Source organism: Oratosquilla oratoria, chromosome 15 (genome assembly GCF_046742065.1).
Source record: "Oratosquilla oratoria isolate Oo_2021 chromosome 15, ASM4674206v1, whole genome shotgun sequence".
Taxonomy (NCBI): Eukaryota; Metazoa; Arthropoda; class Malacostraca; order Stomatopoda; family Squillidae; genus Oratosquilla; species Oratosquilla oratoria.
This window is the reverse complement of record NC_134791.1, coordinates 17,228,600-17,249,152: the sequence shown is the minus strand read 5'-3', so window position 1 is coordinate 17,249,152 and position 20,553 is coordinate 17,228,600. Positions and strand designations below refer to the sequence as shown.

The following is a 20,553-nucleotide window of genomic DNA, read 5'->3' as shown; positions in this document are numbered from 1 at the left end:
AAGTTAAGGGCGGACAATGTTAACTTCTTCCACACGATGATATCTACGTCGGCGTCATGAGACGCAAGTGGGTACACAAGGATCCTGACTTCGGCGTCTTGATTATATTTATTTTGTAGTTTTATCCGAGTTAACCCCGAATTCTGTGAACTGGTTTAATCACGTTTTCTGTGTTTATTATTACTCAGAGTAAAAGAGAATGAGTAATACAGCACTGACTTCATATTTTATAATACAAGTAGTGTGGTGCGTCGTACATATGGCAGCCAATGTTGCATGCGAGAGGTTAACTTACCTGTATCACAAAGGTCCTGGAAGACTTGTCATCCAGGAGGTACTAAGAGGGAGAGAAGGGGGTGGACGGAAGTGGAGTACGTTGGGGATGGAATGGGTGGAAGTGGATTTTATGCCTTTGTTTTTTGGCTACCTCCCTTGTAAGGGGGAGAAAAAAGCCTGTGGTAAATGTACAAAAGTCCTCCAGATGGAGACACTTTCCTGGCCTGTGAGATCGGGAGTTTGTGACGTTAGATCGGAACATTCTCTGTATGTGAGACACAAGCGATGGCTTTGGTTACATAAACTCCGCACCCCTTTTCGTCATCCATACTCTTGTATTCCCCACTACAAAAGGAAGCTTGCTGGTCGAGCAGGTTAAGGTGTTGTTACTTGCGGCAAAGCTCAAGGGGATGATGGTTTGAACCCTGCCACTGGCTAAGTTGAACCAAGGGCATGGCTTATTAAATTCCATGCTACAAAGTCCTCTGTAAGGGGCACCATCCTAGCCTTCTGATAGGACGGAGTTTGGGACATCAAACTATATCATCATTGTATCCCCCCCCCTCACCACACACACATGTCTGAGGTTAAATGAAAGTCAGTCTGCATGATTTTGGTTTGTAAATAATGGCACAAAATGGGCGTAGTACATTGTGAAACGCGTAAACTATCACACTTTCATTTACACAATGACAGTGGCAGTTTATATATAATATATATAAGTCACATAAGGCTTCAAGGCATAGGAAAAAAATATACATATATACGAGTCATCCTTACGACTCAAACATGACAGGACCGTCTAGGTCCGTACACACTCGTGCCTTATTCTATCAATACCCAATGATCACCTCGTTGATTTTGTTCCGTCCTAGCCTCCTCCGAGAGGGGAAGGTTGTAAATCGACTCAAACGCAAAACAATTCGTGCATCTTCAGGGAGAACCGTAATGGCGAATGCGGTTATTTATATACATGTGGTGCTTTGCAGGTTATTCGAGTGTATAAATACTCCCATTCGTATCCAAGGCTTCTCAGTGGCTCGACAGAATTGCTGCTCTAAGTGGTTACTGGATATTAACGGGTTAATCTTAATGATTAATACAATCTGCAAATTCCTCGGTTGATATTGTTTGCGAATATCTTGACCCTATCAACCACTGTCTACGGGTTACACAAGCGCAATATCATCGTACTGACCATTCTTACCAACTTCGTAAACACAGCAATCCCTCCCATATCCAAACTCATTGGGTCGTAAGGCATTCATATTTGGGGAGTATTCGGAATTGCGAGGCACAATTATCCCTTCCCCCTCCCAGGTCGTCACTCCGCCACTCGTGTCAAATTTTCAATTCTGAAGGAATAAAAGTAGTAGACAATTCACACATAAATCATGTTTGGATAATGGCGGTCCAGATGTGGGATGGATTACCGTAAGCTTATTTTCATTCCCAGGAATGAATTTCAAGTGGTAGACAATGAAATATCCTCTAAACATTTCATGATTTCGATGACAAAATAATCCTCAAGAATATTTCTGTGCCAAATCTGTAACATCTGCACAAGTTTTCTTACAATGAGCAATTAACATTCATTAATACACTGACTACGACGTGCTCCCATTGTACAATATACAGTAAACCTAGTACGTGTACCCCACATCACATAAAAAATTGAATCATATTCATTTATTAGGAAAAACAAACAAGGTACATGATGACAATTATGATTAATCATCTTTAAGTCAATGGAAATAGATGTACTTACACGGCAAAAAGAATTCATGAGCATCTAACAATGTTATTACAAATTCCCGTATCCTTGCGTCATGTGTTCATTCAAATAATGAACGGGAAGGCAAGGAAACCTTATTTTACGTCTAGACGATGCCTACAGAACTATGACATAAATATATCCTGATAAAGAAAGACGTTAATGCTAAAGATCGGCGTTAGGACGATGACGAAGCTCAGGTGCCTTTAAAGTCACAATTTCTCCACTAAATTATCACAGAAAGAAAAAAATATATAAAAAAATAAATGACTAGTTAAAGTGACTTTGGAGGCAGAACTAAGATCACAATTTAGGAAGCTAGATTTAAATCGTGTAGCACCTTCTAATCTACTCATTATATCAGTAGTGCATAATGCTTTCACTCCTGTGTGTGTGTGTATTTACCTAGTTGTATTTTACGGGAAGGGGAGCTATGCTCGTGGTGTCCCATCCTCGTATCTCGTTTTATCTAGACTGTTTTTAAATTCATGTATCATTTTTGCACACACCACATTCTCATCTAACTTGTTCCAAACATCTATTACCCTGTGTGTACGTGTGTTCGTGTGTGTATTCGTTCCATTGCACGTACATGGTGCGGATAAACCAACTCTGGTTGTTGGGCCGTGCAACGGAAGTGTTGCATCTCACTACACTGTCTTCGACTTAACCACTTTGGTATGATGATGCCTACATAGACATCAATAGGCACAAGTGGGTACACAAGGATTACGGTGTCAGCGTCTTGATTATATATATTTTTTGTAGTTGTTCATGAATTACCCCCGGATTCTGTGAACTGGTCTAATCACATTTGCTGAGTTTATTATTTCTCAAGATAGGAGAGAGGGAGGAGGGTGGAGGGGAGTGGAGTATATGGGAAATGAAGTGGGGGGGGGTGATTTCTGTGCCTTTTTCTTTTTGGCTACCCCCCCCGTGTAAGGGGGAAAAAGCCTTTGGTATATGTATGTATGTATTATTTCTCAGAGTAAAAGAGAACGAGTAAAACAGCAGTGACTTTATATTTTATAATGCAAGTAGTGTGATGCAAATTACATAAGCCAATGTTGTGCACGAGAATTTGAGTCGTACTGAAGTGGTTAAGTATGTGTGAAGGGACAGGGACGACCCTTTAACTGTGAGGTGCAAAGATAAGAGGGACAACAAATGGATATTGGATTGGTGACGGGTGGTTGTAGGCTTTGACTTAGCCAACCCCATTATAAGGAGGAAAACGTCTTTTGGTGTGTGATGTACCACAAAAGAGCTACGCCCATGGGCCCGGACCGTCCCCATGTCTCCATTGGTTCAACGTAGTTTTAAATTCACTTATGTATTTTGACATGCGTGTGTAACATACCTCGTTATGTTTTGTAAGATAGAGATTATTCTTGGCATTGCTCATGAATTTCCAAGGTTATGATTGTGTGTATGTGTCTTTGTAAACTGAAAGCATAACTTTTTAAACTAAAATGGAAGAGTAGGCCAGTTGGAAGAAAACACACATCTTGTAATTCACCATGGTACTAGATCACATGCTGTACTTGTGATCCGCAACTATTACCCTCCAAAATAAAAACTTCAGTTTCAGTGTGTATATCAGGGGTGCAGTGCTATTTCATATGCTGGAGCCTGAAGGACCTGATAGGTGGTAATGAAAAAAGCCTGCCATCCCTATCATGTTTGTAAATACAGTGGGTACATGATGATTATGTATTTCCTGTTTGCACTATCATAAAATAAATATAATCATCAAGCAAATAAAGAAAAAACTGCAGAGATGAGCTTTGGCAGTACTGTATCACTGATGTATATATATATATATATATGTCCATGTAAATATTTAGTTACATTTTAAGCAGTAAGTTTGATTTCTTCATTAATTTAATCTCAACAATCGTAACGATTTCTTAGCCACACATCCACACACTCTTTTCATAGATAAGGCACTATACGTCTGATGAAACCTTTTTTATTCTATTGAAAGATACATGGATTCGTATTTGTGGGAAGGTTGGCTTAATAACAAATGGTACATAATGATGACACTTTTTTCATACAGGAAACTTGAAATTGGCTTTTTCCAATTGTATCATATGGTTTTCTTTTTTCCAAAAATCTAAAATTTTAAGTACCAAAAATTTGAAACACAACCACTCACAACTGCCCTTCGTTCATTTTTATATTGGTAATTTGCTGAAAAATGCACACTTTATACTTATTATATAAATTGACAATAGAGAGATATATCAATGGAGCAACAACAATCAAATGCTTATCAATCGTGAGTTCATCACTAACGTTGCAAGAATGTAAACAGAGAATGGCTAACTTGCCCATATCATTACCTATTCTCACCATGGGAGGAGTGTTAAATGGGATACAATTGTGTATGTAGTGGGCATGTGCTTTAACTTGGCTATCCCCGGGACTGCTCGGACAGACAGTCTAGGGAACGACAACAACAACTTGGCTATCCCTCTTGTAAGGGGGGAGAAGTTCTTTAGTATAATAAACCCTCGACATAACGGACAATATGGGGATAGGGGTCTGTCATTATATCCAAAGATCCGTTATAACCTAGGATTCCTCGCTATAAGAGATTTTCATCTGTTATAGCGATGGTTTGTCCGGTCAGATTTTTTCTGTTATATCCGGTATCCAGTATATCAAGATCCGTTATATTGAGGGTTTACTGTGTATGAAAATGTACGACAATAAAATGATATAAAGACCTGATTGTTTACTGATCATTCCTCCAGAGATATCTGTAAACACATTTGTATGTTTTAGGTATATTTATCATGACTGTGAAAGATAATATGTGGAACTTCATATATGTGTATTTTTTTATATATTTGTATTTTTATTTCTATCTGTTTGCTGATGCATTTTCAAGTGTTTATAAATTAGTCAACATGTTGGATATTTATTTACTTGTATGTATATACAAGTATATGTGCCTGAGAGCTTGCATGTTTGTGCTTGTGTGAATACATGACTGTATGTACCTACATTCGTTTATTTGTGTGTGAACATGCGGGAAACATTAGGGTTTGCATTTTGATACTAATTGCATTCAAGCAAACACAAATTTTAAAAAGAAGGCACCATTCTTCCTTTTCTTTAACTTATTCATATTTAACTTTTAGGTGGAATTAATAAACCAAAGTTCGATAAAAAATGTTGGCATAGGATGATGCATTATTCGGCTGTAATTCTTCACTTCCATTTTCCTACATAACAATGAGCTACTTCTTACACTTAATCAATTGCTTAGGTCCTTTATCTTAAACACTATCAAGCTGTTCTTTATCTTACAAACTATTGGGCTAAGTACAAAATGGGTAAAAATCTGACGCATCAAAACAGTCAACTACCCAGTTCTATAACCATATTTCTTAATAATGCACATTCTACAAATACGACATTAATCTAGAACAGCTTTCAGGGGATAGCATCGGGTCTGCACGTAGGTAAAGTCAGCGTATAGTTGCTCACGCAAGTAAATCCTGGCTTGTTTTGATTTGTAAGGGATCAGAAATGTCAAAGATGCTCATGAATTTTCAGTCAAAAAAATATCTTACAAGTGGGTAATGAAACATGTGAAAATCACTTAAATAAGGGTGAATAATAATATGTGAAATCTAATGAAATCTCAAAGTGATTACAAAAAAGAAGGGAAAAAAAAGAACTTTTCATATGGTATGCAAGTAGTACCAATTTTCATTAATACTTGTGCAGGATGCAAAAGCATCAAATGTAAATGATTCAGTTTCGTCAACTGAAGGGATGTAGTAGAATGTTTCCTCAGACGATCCAGTGCTCACGTCGTCCTTTCTGCTACAACAGCCGAGAGCCTCTCTCCAAGAGAACCGCTCGTAATGTCGGAATGATTCTGCCGGGGCATTAGTGTCCAGATATCTGATGAGAAAATTAATACGAGTTTTAGTACAGAGCAACTTCTCAATATCAGAATTTTTTTTATTCCTAAAGATAATCTTATAATGTTCTGATTATACTGCATTCCAAAAATAATGATCCCCATCAATTAATCAGTGTTCTGATTACACTGCATTCCAAAAATAATGATCCCCATCAATTAATCAGTCTATGTCTATAGGTCTCCATAGAAGGGAAAGAAGGGAAGAGATGGATGTGAGTGATGAGTGGTTGTGAATGGATAATACATTGACATGGCTCAAACGGATTTTCTCTTGTCTGCTTTGTAAATTCTTGAGCAGATGAGGGCCCCAGGATGATTCTCATGTAATGAATAGGTGGGGGCAAACCAGCCTCAGCTGTTTGGCCCTATTGTGGTGCTGTGCCTTGTTGCATTGCTTCTGACCTGAGCAGTGTGGTGGGTGAGAGGGATGAACCTTCATCTGCAAGGAGCTAAAATAAAGGGGAAAACAAATGGATGTTGGATGGGTGTGGATGGATGAAGGGTGGATGTATGCCTTGGTTGGCCACCATGTTTATAAAGGAGGAATGGGCCTTTTGGTATATATATATATATATATATATATATATATATATATATATATATATATATATATATATATATATATATATATATATATATATATACAGATGACACTGCACTTGTGGCTGAGTCAAAGGAGGGATTAGGGCAGTTATTAACAGATTTTGGAAAGGTATGCAATATAAGAAAGTTTAAGGTACATGTGGGTAAAAGGTGACGAGATGTACAAGGGGAGAGGATGGGAGCAAGCTGAAGTAAGTCTTAAAGGAGAAAGCCTGGAGGAAGAGGACAGTTTTAAGTATTTGGGGTCACATGTGTCTGGGAATGGAGGAGTGGAGGTGGAGGTGAATTGTAGATTGAGAGTCAGGGATTGAAAAGAGTCATCACAAATAGACATCTAGGAATGAATGTAAAGAGAAGATTTTATGAAGGGGTGATTGTTGCGACAACACTGTATGGGGCAGAGACTTGATATTTAAGAGGGAGAAAGGAGAAATTTAAATAAGTCTGAGATGAAGTGTCTGAGAAGTATGGTAGGGGTTACAAGGTTGGATAGAGTGAGAAATGAGGTAAGGAGGAGAACTGGGGTGGAAAGGGAGTTGGGAGATAGGGTTGATGAAAGAGTATTGGGATGGTCTGGACATATGGAATGGGTGAAGAAAGATTAGTAAAAGAGGTGTAGAAGGCAGAGGTGGAAGGAGTGTTCTTGAGGGGACAACCAAGGATGAGATGGATGGACGGGGTGAAAGGGGCTTTGAGCAAGAGGGGAATGTCTGTTCAGCAAGGAAGGGAGAAGGCAGGGGATAGGGGTGAATGGAGAATGGCTGTGTATGGATGATATTTTGATGTAGCCCAAAGGGATTTTCTCTGTTTTCTCTCTTTTCTATGTCTATTGAGCAAGAGAGGGAAAGGGGAGGGGGGAGTGGGGATTGGTTATGTATTGATATTTTGATGCAGACCAAAGGCATTCCTTCCCATCTTCTCTATTTTCCATACAAGTGGACTGAGGGGGATGGGGATCACCATGTCAATGAAATGGCTTTGCTGTAGATGTGCTGTGCCTTGCTACATTCCTTCCGACCCAGGGAGTGGGCAGGAGACAGGGATGACCCTTCATCCCAGAGGAGCTAAGATGAGAGGGAAACAAGGATGGTGGATGGGAGTGAAATGGGTGGGAGAGAGTGTGTGCCTTTGACTTGGCTACCCCTCTTATAAGGGGGAAAAATCCCTTGGTATATATCCTGATGGAATGTATGTCTGTATGTATCAATCAATTTGTTGCTTTGTATGTCTTGTAAGAATCATGGTCAGTATACTACACATTGTATAACTTTATTACAAATAATAAATTAACCTCCTGACACGATAACATTCTCTTTGGGTTGTTGTTTGTGTTGTGTTAGCGTGGGCTTGTTTCTGTGTTACTGGCCAGCAGAAGGAGGAGGAGGAGGAGGAGGAAGTGGAGGGGAGCAGTTGCCAGCTATCAGCTCTCCTTATGTGAAGAGATGAGGAGATAATAGTCAACACTAACAGTGCCGGCCTCTCAGGCCAGACAAGACCCGAGGATGGGCAGCGGGGGAAATGCTTCTCTCCGATCTCCGTCCAGTAGGACCGAAACCAACACCCACTGTTGGTTCCTCCTGAAGAATATATCCGAAACATGCAACTTGTAAGCTCGTTATTCATATACCCACCACCATCAGTTTTCCTTCCTTGTTCTTGTTGATTGAAGTAATGGCTCCCTTGTCCAGAATAATGGTGCCTGTCTTGCCACCTGACATGTTGTGTCCAATGCTGCGGGTACAATATGTTTTTGTGATAACTATTATTATCATTATCTTTTTTAATTGTTAAGAATATCAGACAAAGCAATCATGCATTATTATTAGTGCACCTAAATTGTTAAAAGTATGTCATGTTATAATTACTGGGGGGGGAAGGCATTCACAAAAAATAAATAAATTAGTTACAAAAACAAAGACACAAATATAAATATATCAATTACCACATATAAACAAAACAACAACTGCATAGAAAGATCCCAATATTATCCTGCATTTCACATCAACTATCCATAACAAGGAAAGACCAAACCTGAATCAGTCAATCTGTTGTCCGTTTTCTTTTGCAAGAAACAAGCTATGATCAGCAGTTCAACCCGTAAATCAATCATTGATGAATGTATAGGGATTTTTCAATTTATGCATTTAGAATATGAGATTTTGGAATAACACAAGCTAAGAAACCTAGTCATTTTTTCATATGACACGGATTATTTAGAATAACATGATTTATGCGTTTAGAATATGCGATTTTGGAATAACACAAGCTAAGAAACCTAGTCATTTTTTCATATTACACGGATTATTTAGAATAACATGATTTATGCGTTTAGAATATGCGATTTTGGAATAACACAAGCTAAGAAACCTAGTCATTTTTTCATATTACACGGATTATTTAGAATAACATGATTTATGCGTTTAGAATATGCGATTTTGGAATAACACAAGCTAAGAAACCTAGTCATTTTTTCATATTACACAGATTATTTAGAATAACATGGTTTATGCATGTTTAGAGTATGGGATTTTGGAATAACATGAGGTAAAAAAACAAAATTGGTCATTTTTTCATATTACACATATTATTTAGAATAACATCATTTATGCGTGTTTAGAATATGCGATTTTGGAATAACACGAGGTAAAAAACCTAGTCATTTTTTCATATTACACGGATTATTTAGAATAACACAATGTAAACATCAAGCAATAGTAAAACTTAACTGTTCACTTTATGCAATTTTTACATTACACAATCCCTTCAGAAATGTATCCCTCACATAAATCGCGAAATCCCTGTACAGTGAGACCTCTCATTAATGGACATTAATTAGCTGCGTTTGCGGTGTTTTCGCTGTGTTTTGGTGTTTTGGAGTGGTTTTTGGGTGGCATGGTGATTGCACGCACTAAACAACAGCACCAAAAAACACAGCGAAAACACAGCTAATTAACGTCCGTTAATAAGAGGTCTAACTGTATATTTTTCTTTCTTCTTCTTTTTAAGCAAGTAATCAAAGTTTCTTACTGCTTTCAAATCCTGGCCCTATGACTGCTTGAAGTATAACCAATTTCTTTCTTATTTGCCTTCATTGTCAGGATTTTTATTTCAGCCGAAGGTCAAGTGTGTATCAAATGTGAGGACAAATATTTTAGGGGATTTAGCCAAAGAAAGTTTGATCATCTGATCTGACTATTGTGTTCCTGAGATTTATGAAAATCAGGGATAAACAACATCACTGAGGGTTCCTGAGGTGATGTGGACATTCTGTTTCATGTCAGCCATGATTCTAGCTCACAGAGATGTCTCTGAGACATGCCTTTGAGCGGAGACACTGAAATTTATTATAGGAGGACGGACCTCTCTGTCTTGCCTTTGGGTCTTTGCTTTGAATAAAAGAAAATTCAAATCTGAAGCAAGTTTACGAAAAAGTCTTACCTGCTGGATTCAGCAATATAGAGAACTTCGTTGTTGTCGCTGACTGACACAATCTTAGTAACGGCTTCGATGGCATTGGGAACATTTAGGATGAGGTCACCCTGTTGGAAAAATAATGATCGAAGAATGATTAAAACTTTAATTGTAATAAGAAATATATTCATCATATTTTGAGTGTCGAGTATTCGGAAAAATAATGATGGAAGAATCAATAAAAAATTTAATTCTAATAAGAGATATATATGCAACGTATTTTGAGTGTCGAGTATTTGGAAAAATAATGATGGAAGAATGAATAAAATTTTTATTCTAATAAATATATTCATCATATTCTGAGTATCGAGTATTTATTCTCTCCTAGTAATCTTCTGAAAGTACACAAGTATTTACATATACTATACCATACTTTGATATCTTAGAAACTATCTAGTAACTGGTATCCCCTTTGATCTAATTATCTTATTGATTTGATTAATTAGTTTCATTTAATCAGCTTTGGGGTTGTTCCTAACTGAAGAAGTTAAACTTATTTGTAGCAAACATCTTCAGTTATGGTGCAAGATTTTTTTTTTTTTTTTTTTTTTTTTATAGAAAAATATATTCAGCTTTTTTAGGCACTAGATCAAAAGGGCTACAAAATAATAAATGAAGCCATTTTGTTTTTTGTAACTTTGCATATTATATCTGTTAAAAAAAAAAAAAAAAAAGAGTAGTGCAAAATAATGGTGAAATGCAAATAAAGAATAAAAAGCACAATCACCGGCTCCCACATTTTTTTTCACCCTCCATCCACTCGGCCAACACCTGCAAAGCGAGGTGGCTAGGCATGGGAGAAGATACTCCCCTTTCACTCCCCTCACTCACATCCATGTCACTCCCTTCCTACTTCAACCGTGCAATCACGCCTTTCCCAGAATTATTGCTGCTCTGTCCTCGGACACTCGCTGGCCGAGCGGGTTTGGGCATCATTATGTGCGGCAAAAGTCGAGATAATGACGATTTGAACCCTGCTCGGGGCAAGTTGAACTAAGGGCATGGTTCGTTAAATGCCACGCTACAAAGTCCACTGTAAGGGGTACCTTCCTAGCCTCCTGATAAGGGGGAGTTTGTGACGTTCAACCAAATCAATCAATCTATCTGTCTTTGGTGGTGCACTCCTCGTATGGAGCAGATCATTGTCTTAGCCCAGTGGTTCTTAACCCCTTCCATACGGTGCCGCACACGTAGGCGTCATGAGGAGCAAGTGGATTCGCGACGCTGCCATATCGGCGTCTTGATTATATTTATTGTAGTCGCCCCTGTGTTTTTACATTCTCCCAAATGCGCCCTGAATCCCATTCTCTGTGGTTTTCAAAATTCGTGGGTGAAAGAGAGAACGATCGATATAAGCGGTGACTATATTTTATGATGCGAGTATTATTACGACACGTCATACGGCTGGCATTGGCTGCTGCCCGCGAGATTTAAGTCCCGTACTGAAGTGGTTAATCCGTTTTTGGCCACGACCCAAGATCCTCTTCAGATCGACCATGGCAACCTTTACCCTCGTAAACATTTATATCTAAATTATAAAATACATGTGCTTGAAAAAAGGTGTGACAGAAACATGTTTTTGCTTAACCTTAGATAATATGACTTAGGAATTCTACAATCAAGATTAATTATATGGTTTGACGTCACAAACTCCGCCCCTATCAGAAGGCTAGGACGGTGCCCCTCACAGAGGACTTTGTAGCATGGAATTTAATGAATCATGCCCTTGGATTATTTTCACCGGTGGCAGGATTTGAACCACCAACCCCTTGACTTTCACCGTTAAGTAATGACACCCTAACCTGCTCAGCCAGCTAGCTTCCATCAGGATTAATACTTTCATAATAGTTTGAATAGGAATATTGGGAAAATAATAAGTCCACAAATCCTTGGTGACCCATTTGAATGGCTTTGCGACCCAACTTTGGCTCGTGACCCAAGGGTTACAAACCACTGCCTAAGTCTATGCATTATTATCCAACTCCATCTCGCACATTTTCATTTACTCGCAATCTTAACCACGTGTGTTCGTAACTTTGTTTCACCCCATCCACCTGCCTATTCCATGGACTTCCCCGTGCTCACACTCGGTGCCGTTGATCCGTTCCTCCACCAAGGATACCTAATTCCTTCCAATCTCGTATGATAGCATGCCACCCATGGTTGAGCTTTCTACTCTTCCTTTTGTTTCCTTTGTAGCGTCTTTCACAAACACAAACATTCCTTACTTGATCATAGTGCATCAGAAATACACAAGCACATACATACATAACACCAATGGCTTTTTCCCCCTTACAAGGGATGTAGCCAAAGTCAAAGGCATAAATCCACTCCCACAAGCACACACACACTCGTATTATTTAACAAGCCCTTCAAGAAAGACCGCCAAACTCGATACTCCAACAATCCCCCCAGATATAACCCCACAGAGAAAACCCTCCCACACCTGACAGGAGCCACACTGGTATCCGTACCCTCGGAACACCGTCAATCATTAAGACAATACCAACACAAAATAGGCTTGGCCTCAAGATTCAAAGTGCCCCAGATGCACCCACCACACAGAAAACACAGAACCCTCACACTACAATGCACCACACTAACAATCCCCAGACAACAACACAAAATCTCTTCACTAAGTGTATTCTGGTCCCACCCAGGGGCTGTTGCCTGTTTCTTGAAGGACACAGGTCTTCTGCAAGTGAAACCAGGGTCAACAGATTGATTGATCATATTTTATATGAATTTAAATATATATATATATATATAAATATATATATATATATATATATATATATATATATATATATATGTATATATATATATATATATATATATATATATATATATATATATATATATATATATATATATATATATATATATATATATATATATATATGTATGTATGTATATGAAGTGGGTGAGAAGAGGAATGACTGGAGTGTTAATCTGAGTTTATTCTTGACTTATTTCACTATAACCTTTTTCAAAAGCTTGTAGCTAAACTAGTCAAGAATAAACTCTGATTAAGACTCCAGTCTTTCCTTTTCCCACTCATTTTAACTTGTCATAATGTCTCAACATATATATATATATATATATATGTATGTATGTGTGTGTGTATGTATGTACATATACACACACAAACACACCAACGACCTTTTCTTCCTCATAAAGTGGGTGGGGATGGCAGAGTCAAAACCCACACCCAATCATATACAACTAAAACCCAATCATCCACTCCTCCTATTTAAGCTCTCAAGGGTGAAGGGTCATCCCTGTCTCCTGTCACACTGCTCTGGTCAAGGACACGAGCTGGGTTACCCCCACCACTTCACCAAATAGCAAACCCTTCCTCATCCATGCACAATAACTTATGAAACCAATGAGAACATCCCTTCTGGCTTAATTATCCTTTCATTCAGTCACGTTTCTTTTTTCACCCCTATATTTTGCACTTCCTCTTCCTTGTTTTGCGAACAAATAATACGTACATTCTCAAGCTGCGCGGCATGTTTTAGTGACGGATAATTCTCATTCACCTTATGCTAAGCTCACATAACACGAAGCAACATTATTTATGTTCATGTATTAGTACGCAACTGATGGTTTAGTGTTGTATTAAAATAAGCGTTTAACCAAAATCAGTGGACAATATCATGATTATTTAGGTATTAGGGTAAAAACAGACATATAAAAACCGTAGAAGGCATTCCATATTTCACATGCGATTAAGCGAAAAACATGCAATCTGTCCCTGACCCGAACCTTACCTTGAGTTTGTTAGAGCCACTATTAACGTCCTTTTGTAAGTAATGAATATCTCCATTAGTACTGAATAAACTGTCAAAATTTTCTAACATCCTAGCGACAAAATATCAGACTGAGGAACATTATAGTGCAAAACTATATCAGTAAATATGTTAAATGTGAACAAAAGCAATCTTTGATAAAATAGCACACCACTGTTATATTAGCTCATTTCAGATAATCCTGCCATAAAACACACACCAGAAACCCCGATATGTTAAGTGCAAGGAGAACAAGAAATATGCTTTGAATCTATACCAATTCAAAAAATTTCATATATGATCAGCTTTCAACCCATGTCATTGTTAGATAAAAAACAAAAGAGAAAATCCAGTGTTAATATAGAACAAAAGCTCAAAAGATTTTTTTTTTCTTTCGTTTTCTGTCAATTGCTTTCTCAGCAGCCATATTGAAATGTAGAGGCAAAGTCGAATCAAAAGAAAACTGTCGTACCTTGTCTTTCTTTGCGTTCTCTGGAGGAATCTGGATGAGGAGGAGGTTGTCGCTGTTAGGCGACACCACCAGCTGCTGAACTTCTTTCAGCGAAAGCCGGTGCTTCAGCTGCAGTTTGTTCTCTTTGCCCTCGAGCAAGTACAGAGCAGCTGAAGTCAGTATGAGGAGCCGCTCTCTTGGTTTGTACCCGTGGCGGTCGTACTTTATACAAGAAATGCAGTACTGGAAAATACACGGAAATGCAGCTGTAAGGTATACACATAAAGGCAGGAGTGTATGTATGTTTGAGATAAAAAAAATATATGTATGTCTCGGATAATTTGGGTATATGGAAAACGTAAGCAAAGTAAGAAAAAAGTGTGAAAAGGTGGAAATAGATGGAATAAACTTGAGGGGAAGACTGGAATAAGGTCAATGAACAAGATGAAGGGGCATTGAGTGTAAGAGGAATGTCTGTTGAGTGAGGAAGGAAGAAGGCATGAGATAATTATGAGTAGAGAGTGGTTGTGAGTGGATGATGAACTGACAGCCTAAAGGGATTTTTAATTTGTTTTGTAATTTCACAATGGGAACCAACTCCAACTGAAAAGGGCCTTTTGATATATATGTATGTATTTAATTCAGCAATCTATTGGTAGATGGGTGTTTACCTATCTACATACCAAGGGTTTCCTCTCTCCAATAAGAGAGGTAACTATATATATCTACTTAATTGTAGTATACATGAAGAGAGCTACAGTTGTGGAGTCCTATCTCTTACTTCTGCTTTTTATTCATTTTCAATATGTGGACTGACTGGTGAGGTTGTTTAACGTGTGGCTCAAGGTTGAAGAACGTGCTGGAGGATGAGTTCAATAAATATCAAGAAGATAACTATTCCAAACCTGTGTCTTCTCGCCGGGTGTTTTGATGATATCTTCAAAGGCTGTTTTTCTTAGATTTTCTTCTTCATTGGTGAGTCTGTTGTTTACAAACCAGTGTGGAAGACTACTATCATAACTGGATTTCTTTCCTGTAAAGTATTTTAAGTTGTATGAGAATCATACATTCTCTTGTTTTGACAGACAATGGAGGGAGGGGAATGATGATTTCATCAAGCACAAAATTAAGTACAACCTGTAACATGGCAATTACAACAACATGAACATTGTAGATCTAATGTCTATCTATACATATACATTGTAGATCTAATGTCTATCTATTTATATACCAAAGGATTTTTTCCCCTTAAAAGGGAGGTAGCCGAAGTCAAAAGGCATATACCCACTCCCCTCCATCACCCTTTCCTCCCTCTCATCTTAGCTCCTCATGGATGACAGGTCATCCCTGTATCCCACCCAATACCCTGGGTCAGAAACAATGCAGCAAGACATAGCACATCCAAAGCAAGGCTGCTTCATTTAATCAGTGACCCCTATCTCCATCAACTCATGCAGAAAAATAGAAGATGGGTCTCCTGGGAGGAGATCTAATGTACATACACATACCAGAGGTTTCTTCCCCCTGACAAGGGGGGTAGCCAAAAAACAAAGGCATAAAAATCCATTCCTACCCATTCCATCCCAATATACTCCACTCCCATTTTCCCCCCTCCCTCCCTCCCTCTTATCTTGGCTCCTCCTGAATGACGGGTATCTCGCCCCACTGCCCTGGGTCAGAAACAGTGTCACAAGACACAGCACGTCCACAGCCAATTAAATGAAGTGGCCTTGCTGTGGATGTGCTGTGTCTTGTGGCTTTGCTTCTGATCCAGGGCATTGGGTGAGATGCAGGGATGACCTGTCATCCAGGAGGAGCCAAGATAAGAGGGAGGGGGGGTGGATGTGAGTGGAGTATGTGGGGATGAAATGGGTGGGAGTGGATTTTATGCCTTTGTTTTTTGGCTATCTCCCTTGTAAGGGGGAAAAAGCTGTTGGTATATGTATGACTATTGAAAAATTATATGAATAATTAAATAGATTTGGAGAAGTTTTTACCTCTGAAGAGCTGTTCTGCAAGGACTTTCTCTTCAAACTGAGCTTTACGTTCTGGAGGCATGGACCGCACATAGCGCCTTACGAGGTGAGCCATATGTAATTTCTGGAAAAGGAAAAAAAAAAAAATAATAGTAATAATAATAATTTTAAGATCTGTTCATATGAATTGGATTGGAATTGGTTTACAAATAGGGTGGTCAACAAATGGAATAGACTAGTGACCATGTAATGAGCGCTGAAACTATCGATTGTTTTAAGAAACAGCTAGACAACTTTATGGATGGGGATGACAGGTGGTAATAGACATGGAACTGCCTAGTGTAGGCCTTATGGTCTCTTGCAGTCTCCCTCATTCTTATGTTCTGTTGATGCTCAAGTCTATCCACCCCATCAAGGTCTCAGTTCTTAAACAGGGTTTATACTAGAATTAACTTAGAGTATCACTACATGAATTAATAAAAACATTTAAATCAATGTCACAAGAACATTATGATGATGACGATTTGATTTGGTTTAACGTCACAAATTTCCCCCAATCAGGGTGCTAGGACGATGCCCCTTACAGAGGACTTTGTAGCATGGAATTTAATGAATCATACCCTTGGTCCAACTCGCTGGTGACAGGGTTTGAACTGCCGTCACCTTGACCTACGCCACAAGTAGCAACGCCCTAACTTGCTCAGCTAATGAGCATCCCAAGAATGTTACGAAATAAAATAAATCCGTACTCCAACAAACCTGCAACTCTTTTGATGCCTGGACACACGAACCCGGGGAAGCGGGCCACCTCTTATCCAGGACAGACTTTGGCAAGCTCTGCGCAAGTCGCATGAGGAATTCGCACTTGACAATCTGGACAAACCGAGCATTTACTTCGTTCACTTCGTCATTACGAGTAATGAATCCTTTGATAAACCTGAAATCCGAGTATGCGGTTAAAGACATTGCCATATTATCCTCCGTGGCTCAAGTGTCGTAGTTTCTTGAGACCCCCGACAACACAACAACACCAAACGCACCATCAAATCAAATTATGACTATTTTTCCCAAAATATATCACACTCGTAAGATTTAGTCAGCTTACGCTCTTATGACTGTGGCAGCCCATCTTCTCTTGATCAACAGACGCCGGGCTGTGACTCTTCTCCAATGTTTAGCGATCATGGTCACTGACTCGCGCATTTTTAGGTACCTCTTTCTTGCTACGAAGGCTTTCCATTTGGCCTGGATCATTGTGGCAAGTTCCTTCTTCCTCACTTGGAGGGCATCTTCAGTCTTGAACAGCGTTCGTGGAAGTCGGATGAACAGTTTTGTTCTGAAAGAGGAAAAATTATTAACATGGGGTAAAAGTTTTTGGCTACCCCCCAGGTAGGGGGAAAAAGCCTTTGGTATATGTATGTATGTATATAAAAGGGGCATTGGAAAAGAGGGGAATGTCTGTTGAGGAAGGAAGGGAGAAGACAAGATAGGGGTGAGTGGAGAATGGTTGTGTATGGATGATGCATGGGAGTGGGTGGGGGATGGGAGGGTGAGGGAGTATGTGTGTATTATATTTTGACGCAGCCCGAAGGGATTTTTCCCCATCTTCTCTTTTTCTGCATGAAGGAACGGAAATGGGGGGTCACCAATTAATGAAGCGGCCTTGTTGTGGATGTGCTGTGTCTTACTGCAATGCTCCTGACCCAGGGCAGTGGGTGAGATGCAGGGATGACCCATCATCCAGGAGGAGCCAAGAAAAGAGGGAGGGAGGGAGGGAGGGGTGGTGAATGGGAGTGGAGTATGTGGGGACAAAATGGGTGAGAGTGGATTTTATGCCTTAGTTTTTTGGCTACCTCCCTTGTAAGGAGGAAAAAAGGTGTTGGTACATGTATTCACCTAGTTTTACCTAGTTGTATTATATGGGAAGGGGAGCTATGCCCGTGGTGACCCATCTTTGTATCTTTCAACATCTAGTTTGTTCTTAAAATCTTGTATAGCTTTTGCACACACTGTTGCCTCATCCAGTTGGTTCCAGATATCTACCACTCTATGTGGGAAACTATTCTTTTTCAGATCTCTTCTATAACTATCCTTTTTTTTTTTTTTTTTTTTTTTTGTATATGTGTGTGAGTATATATATATATCTACATATATGCTGTATGGTGTAGGAAGTGTGTATGAGAAAAAATTTGACACAGCCCGAAGGGATTTCTCCCCGTCTTCTCCTTTCCTGCATGAGGGGACGGAGAGGGGGGGGTCACTGAATTTATGAAGCGGCCTTGCTGTGGATGTGCTGTGTCTTGCGACACTGCTTCTGACCCAGGGCAGTGGACAGGATGCAGGGATGACCTGTCATCCAGTAGGTGCCAAGATAGGAGGAAGGGAGGAGGGTGGAGGGGAGTGGAATATATGGGAAATGAAATGGGTGGGAGTGTTTTCTATGCCTTTATCTTTTTGGCTACCCCCTGTGTAAGGGGGAAAAAGCCTTTGGTGTATGTATGTATATGCTGTATACACGTATGCATTTTTTGTTGGCCCAAGTGCAGCAGTAAATAAACTTGTACTTACTGTCCGAGCCTGTAATCATCAGCATTATATTTGAGGTGTTCTGCTATGAGTCGCACTCCCTCCTTGGGACTCCCTCGGTAGTTTGGCCACGTTGCAGGGCACAAGGACTTGTAGCGATTGAGGAAAGCAGGATAAACCCGACGGTATGCAAAGCCTGCACGACGGACTCTTACGTTTTCCATTAACCCGAGGTACTTGACTTGATGACTCACTCGTTCTCTGTCGAAGTTGTCTGCAAATATTAGGAGATATTATAACATCTCTTTTTATTTAAAAAAAAAAATAGAAATATATAAATATATATATATATATATATATATATATAATAACAATAATAATATTAAGAAATAAATCAAAGTAAATCTTTCCCTTTGGAATGACAGTATGAAGTAAAAGCTAAAAAAAATTGGATATGGTTATTCCAAATTTTGTGATAATCTGGAACTTTTCCTGACCAGTATCTATGTTCAAAAGTTCGGAAGCAAAATATACATAAATTATTTAATTTAGAAAGTAACCGTAAAAGAAAAGGAATACTGTAATGATAGCCCAGATTTTTTTTTAGATTTTACCATATACCTATCTATATACCAAATGCTTCTTGTCCCTTATAAGGGAGGTAATCAGCCAAGGCTTCTACCCACCCCCATCCATTCTGCTCCCCTCTGTCTCTCTTTTACCTTACTGTTTGGTTATAATAAACTTGGTGAACCACTTACAAGATCGTTTGTAATCGTTTGGTTTGATGCATCTGATGTAGGAGGGTTCCTTACACATGAGGATGTCGACTAGATTGGCAAGACTCACTTTGAACTGCGTAGCTGCCGTGTCGGGGCGCTTCTTCCTCGTTAGTTCCTCCTGTAAGACGGCATTAAACGATTCAAACAAAACATATTATACGCTACAATATTTTGAATGAATTAAAAAATCAAATAAAATTAAATCAATCAATTTCGTTTTATTATATATACATACATATACCAAAGGCTTTTTCCCCCCATATAAGGGAGGTAGCCAAAGGACAAAGGCATAGAAACCATTCCCACCCATTTCATCCCCTACATACTCCACTCCCCTCTACCCTCTTCTATCCCTCTCATCTTGACACCTCCTGGATGACGGATCATCCCTGCATCTCATCTATTGCCCTGGGTCAGGAGCAGTGTCACAAGACACAGCGCATCCACAGCAAGTCCGCTTCATCAAATCGGCAACCCCCGTCCCCTCATGCAGAAAAGGAGAAGACAGGGAGAAATTGATTTAATTCTATTTGATTTTTTAATACTAGGAGTATTAAAAAATCAAATAAAGTTAAATCAATCAATCTCATTTTATTATATATCATCTCCGTATTATACGTAAAACTTATTTGACCACCTCTCGCATCTGAAGGCCGTAGGTCTTCTGCAAGAGAGACCCGGATACCCGCGAGTTAATGGTCACCTAAACTCTGTCTAGCACAGCATTTCTCAACCGGGGTTCCCCGGAACCCTAAGGTTCCGCAAAAGATCCCTAAGGGTTCCACAAAAGAACAAGTGAAATAAGCTAATGCACTTTTGATTTTTTTTTTAATTTCATATACGTAATATAATTAAACACACACAACATATTCTTGGTTATTTGTAATAATGAAAAAAAAAAAAAAAAGGTATATATATATATACAGACGCTCCTCTACTTACATTCATTCATTT

At 39.0% G+C, this 20,553-nt stretch overlaps 1 protein-coding gene across 7 annotated transcripts in view; it reads right to left on the bottom strand.

Annotated features, from left to right (window-relative positions):
• Window positions 1–880: 880 nt before the first annotated feature.
• Myo61F (unconventional myosin 61F) overlaps window positions 881–20,553 on the bottom strand; it is a 201,243-nt gene continuing 181,570 nt past the window's right edge. For 6 of the 7 annotated variants that reach the window (XM_076198623.1, XM_076198620.1, XM_076198621.1 and 3 more), the window contains 11 exons: window positions 19,579–19,717; window positions 18,860–19,091; window positions 17,397–17,627; window positions 17,051–17,228; window positions 16,313–16,415; window positions 15,221–15,348; window positions 14,337–14,558; window positions 13,847–13,876; window positions 10,038–10,138; window positions 8,231–8,330; window positions 881–5,974 (listed from right to left, as the gene is read on the bottom strand). In XM_076198623.1, the coding sequence (XP_076054738.1) occupies window positions 5,960–5,974; window positions 8,231–8,330; window positions 10,038–10,138; window positions 13,847–13,876; window positions 14,337–14,558; window positions 15,221–15,348; window positions 16,313–16,415; window positions 17,051–17,228; window positions 17,397–17,627; window positions 18,860–19,091; window positions 19,579–19,717 (1,479 nt within the window). In that variant the 3' untranslated portion in view covers window positions 881–5,959. The remainder of the gene's footprint in view (window positions 5,975–8,230; window positions 8,331–10,037; window positions 10,139–13,846; window positions 13,877–14,336; window positions 14,559–15,220; window positions 15,349–16,312; window positions 16,416–17,050; window positions 17,229–17,396; window positions 17,628–18,859; window positions 19,092–19,578; window positions 19,718–20,553) is intronic. The other variant, XM_076198618.1, reaches the window with a different exon arrangement.